At 40.8% G+C, this 4,574-nt stretch overlaps 1 protein-coding gene across 1 annotated transcript; it reads left to right on the top strand.

Annotated features, from left to right (window-relative positions):
* The first annotated feature begins 366 nt into the window (after positions 1-366).
* Positions 367-4,000, top strand: nppc (natriuretic peptide C). The gene is made up of 3 exons (XM_056378908.1): positions 367-603; positions 1,663-1,956; positions 3,458-4,000. Exons 1-2 carry the CDS (start codon positions 511-513, stop codon positions 1,933-1,935), a joined length of 366 nt encoding a protein of 121 aa, XP_056234883.1. The 5' UTR covers positions 367-510; the 3' UTR covers positions 1,936-1,956; positions 3,458-4,000.
* The last annotated feature ends 574 nt before the right edge of the window (positions 4,001-4,574 follow it).

Below are 4,574 nucleotides of genomic sequence, written 5' to 3'. Positions count from 1 at the left end.
ATATGACTTGTTAAGATATTTCGCAGGCGGCTGGCATCTTAGAAGTAATTTATCTGCCAAAGTCGCTCTTCAGCACTTAACCATCAGCCTTTGAGATCACCTTTGATTTCAGCTGCTGTATCTCAGCCAGAGGTATAAAGTTAAAAAAAAAAAGAAAAGAGAAAAAAGTGCATTTTGATAGCTCATAGCCTATCTTGTTTCCCCCAAAGCCCCGATGACCGGAGCTTGTATCATTTAATTAATCCCTGGCATGACGCGCTCAGAGGCAGGTAGAGAAAACAGGCTTTTGGCTGGGAAGGAGGACCATTACGCAGGTTGTCATGACATCACCATGGGCTGGCTATAAAGCGGTGAGGACTAATACACAGAGTTAGAGGAGCACTTGAGGAGCTTTGGAGTAAAGGACGGACTGAAGCCTCTTATGTTTAACAGCTGACTGGCTGCTGTTACTGTCCCTCTTTCTGAACTTGAGCGCAGAGGAATCTCTTAAAGAACACGAGACTTGTCAAAATGAACTTGTCGTACTTGGTAGCTTGTGGACTTATGGTCACCCTGCTTTCTGTAAGGATGGGGGCAAAACCTTTATCTCAGGCACAGCAGAAGGTAAGAAGAGGTTACTTATATTCTTAATATTGAGAACTGAGGCTTCGCACTATTAGCTGATGGAAGCTGAATGCTGAGTGAACAGCTGTTCTGTGGTTCGGGCGCCCAAGACTGTTTGTTTTACGCATCATATTTCATAATTTCAGTCATGCCTAGCAATTCAACGAAGGCAATTTTTTCCACTCTCTCAATCTAAAACTTCCAAGCAAATTTTTTTCTAGCACTTTACTTCTAAAGAGACAGCATGTTTCAGTGATGTCTAACATCATCTCCACCGTATTTCTGCTCTCCAGCATCATTTGTCACTTTTAGTGTTTAAGCGCACACATTGAAGTAATGTGGCAACTCAAAAGGAAACAAAAAGAAGAAAGAAAGCATTGGAATTAAAAAAGGAACACTTTGAGCAACATAACGAACGACTTTCCGGGATAAAGCTATTCAGGTTCAACTTTGAATGAATCTTTTCCAATTGTTCGCCAATATTAAACTACAGCAAGCGAAACGTTTTGTGCGTAATTACCCCGTGGAATCAACTGAATAACACAGAATAAGTATTTGAAATAAGAATTTTAGTGATTAGCTCACATGGCAAGAATTTCGGACAACTGCATGTTGATAGAACAGCGTTCAGACCAGAAGAGCCGGCTACAGGCACCTGTCTTATATGACTCATTACTGAGGACAACAGTTATGTCTAAAGTGTCAGAGATGGTCTGTAGCTGTACTTAGTAAAAATGAATGTTCAGGATTTTCTAAGGATATTATTTGAGGTTGAATCTTGTCAAAACTTCATTTTTGGCCAGACAGAACCACTCTCCATCTCAGTCAGTCATATAGAGCCGTGCGTAAAAAAAATGGCAACATTTTTTTTTTTACCTCTTGGCCAATGCACACGTGTTTGAAAGTGCTTAATTACGCACTTAGTTGAGGTTTTCTCAAAATCAAACGTCATTGTTCTGCTCAAACAAGCACCGAGCATGTATTTCCATCTTATCAAAAGCATATCTCTTTGCACAACGTATTTGCCTAAGGGAGACATCGTTTTTATCTCTGTTGCAGTCTCTTAGAAGTTTGCTGGGCGAGGAGCTGGCGGAGTTTCTGGAGTCGGAGGAGAGGGAGAGGCGGCTAGATGCTGTGCGCTCTCGGATACGGTTACTGCGAGATTTACGCATGGACACCCGCGCCAGAGGGATGTGGGCTCGTCTCCTTAACGACCAACCCGCGCCGAGGAGACACAAATCGGGAAACAAGAAAGGGGGCTCCACGTCGCGGAGTGGCTGCTTCGGACACAAGATGGACAGGATAGGGACCATCAGCGGCATGGGCTGCTAGGGCTGGACCTGCGCTGTGATGGTGAGTGGTCTTTCAAATCACTGTCTCACTTCAGTTTTAGATAGATAACCTGACATACTGATAAATAAACAGAGCCAGGGTGGTAAAAAGGAAGAGGGAATGTGGAGGAATGAATGGAGGGAAGATGAGAAGGAGGAGTAAAGAAACAATTAAGAGAGAAATAAAAGATTGTGCAGAAGAACGAATGAATGGATGATACAAGTAAAAGAAGGAAACTAAAGAAGAAGAACACATCAAATGTACAGTAGTTACCAGTGGTCATCTAAGGATGAAAGGTGAAAGTGAAAGAATAAGAAAGGGAGAAAACGCTGAAGCTGTTTTCTGTGTTATCAAAGGTCTGCAGTGGGTCAAGTGTAAAGATGCAGAGAAGGAAGGAAGGAAGGAAGGAAGGAAGAAAGGGAAAGAGAAAGAAATAACCAACAAAGAAAAGATGTTCAAGTCAGATTATAGTGTTTTCTTGATGTCGTCTCAGGACACTGTGAGCTTTGCATCCACACTTAGGCCAGTTTAGACTAATCAGCTCTTAGTGACATCAATATACAGTACAACAAACAGACAGTGATGACTTTCAGGTGATTAATTCAGTCTGCATCAAAGGTCAGCTTGATGGGGGGAATCACATTAAGCACAACACATTGAACACACGGCTGTCTGACTGAATCCTCATAATCAGAGAACTTGATACTTGAGATCATGTTAAGATGCATGGAGGGGTCTAGCAGTGTTCTCCTCGGACAGGAACTCCCTTAAGACTGCAGGAAAGCCCACTTAGACTGATGAAAACTGATGTATGGGAAACAGTCCAGTGGGTTTTTAGGAAGTCAGCTCTTGTATTTATGCGCATCATTATGAATGGTCCCATCTGCTTGATCTAGAAAAAAAGAGGGATATATCATGTTCAAGATAAAAGAGGACAGGGAGGGATAGAGGAAGGAAGTGGTGATGCAGACCCACATACATTTATACACACACTTGAAAACACAGCACCCTGTGGTGGCCGGGACCTTTCTGGGAAACCCATTCTCTTTACTCAAGTGATTTGAGGAAAACAACAAAGGGGCTGTGGCTGTGAGTAAAGTAATGAGGAAGTTAGGTGGCGCACAATTAGTCCTGAGGCCTTTTTGTGGTTGTGGCAAGCTATGAGTTCCTGATGGGGAGGGGGGGGGGGTGTGATCTTGTGACTAACTTTAATGAGTATGTGTGTTTTTCATCAGTTGACACCCATCTCTCCTTCCAACAGGCTGCAGCGTATCAAAAATGTTAACGTCCGTGTTGTACGTGCGTTTGTCAGAGGTGAAATGGTTAGGTGAGGAGTCAGGGAGAGCATTTTAACGGAGCATAAAGCTGACAAGTAAATTTGGAGATTCCCAGAATGATCTAATGAGCAGGCATTAGATTAAAACTGCTAGATGAGAGAATAAATGAGCATGTGTTTATTTGTTTTTTTCTTAAAGCTCAGTCTAACCTCACTCCTCCTTCTTTCTTCTCTCTCTCTCTCTAGATCTCTGGACGATAGGTTTGGACACCAGAAGGTTCAGTTTGTTATCAACTGAGGGGGAAAAAGAAGAAAAACTCACCAAGTGACAGATTTTCGGTACGAAAGGCACCTCGACCAGCATAAACAAAGACTAAGATAACAATGCTACAAAACCCTCATATAAATATATATATATATATATTAAATATGCAGGTATATATACATATATGTATACCATACAAAATGGTCAACGGATACAAACACAGATGCATACGACAAGATGGCAGGCAAAGGTGTAAAAACTACAAACTGCAAAGCTGTATATTGTTGCTGCTGCTGTACATTCATGTACTTCATCTTCCCCTGCATAAATGTATTTATGTTTAAAAAAAAAACTATTTATATGTTTATAAAAAAAGAGATATTTATAAATATGAGTTTTATTTATGTAACATTTTGAAAATGGACGCAAACTGCAGGTCAATTCTGTTTGTAACTTTTTTCTTTTGTCTCAAATAGTTGTAAATGTTTTCAAAAATGATAAAGAGAACATTCCATGTGCACTTACATGTATGCTCTCGGGGTTTTTATGTTTCAATGAAACTGGTAAATTTTAGTTACTGAACATTTTCTGCATGGCTTCCAAGTGGAAAAAAAAAACATATTCTGAAGAGCTTGTTGGATGCTATGAAAAAAGCTACATTGTTTTCAGCCTGACCACCATTCATTTCTATGCAGTTCAGATTTTGAAAAGATTTCCACAGGGAGTGTAACAAAAGTTTTCACACCACTAGGGGCATGTGTACCAGTAAAATCTTCAAACTGAGGAATGGCATCTACCGCGTGTAATAGGAGTGTTCTACAGGAGTATACTACACTCAGAGTTGACTATGATGGAATACCCTAAGTTGGATAGGTCATTTATTCGACCTGGTCCTCAGGCAGTTGGAGCTGTATGAATGGCATCATACCCTTATTAGGTGGCACTTTTACAGTTGGTGCAGAGCAACTGTTTAAGCATCTTTAATCGACATGACATACCATACAAACGAAATATCAAGCCACTTTGAAAATAAATCACTTACTGAGGTATTCACAGATGATTAATACAGAGAAAACATTTTGTACACACACTGTGACC

This window comes from Seriola aureovittata, chromosome 6 (assembly GCF_021018895.1).
Source record: "Seriola aureovittata isolate HTS-2021-v1 ecotype China chromosome 6, ASM2101889v1, whole genome shotgun sequence".
NCBI lineage: Eukaryota > Metazoa > Chordata > Actinopteri > Carangiformes > Carangidae > Seriola > Seriola aureovittata.
The sequence above is the reverse complement of the archived record's forward strand: the minus strand, read 5'-3'. Positions and strand labels throughout refer to the sequence as shown.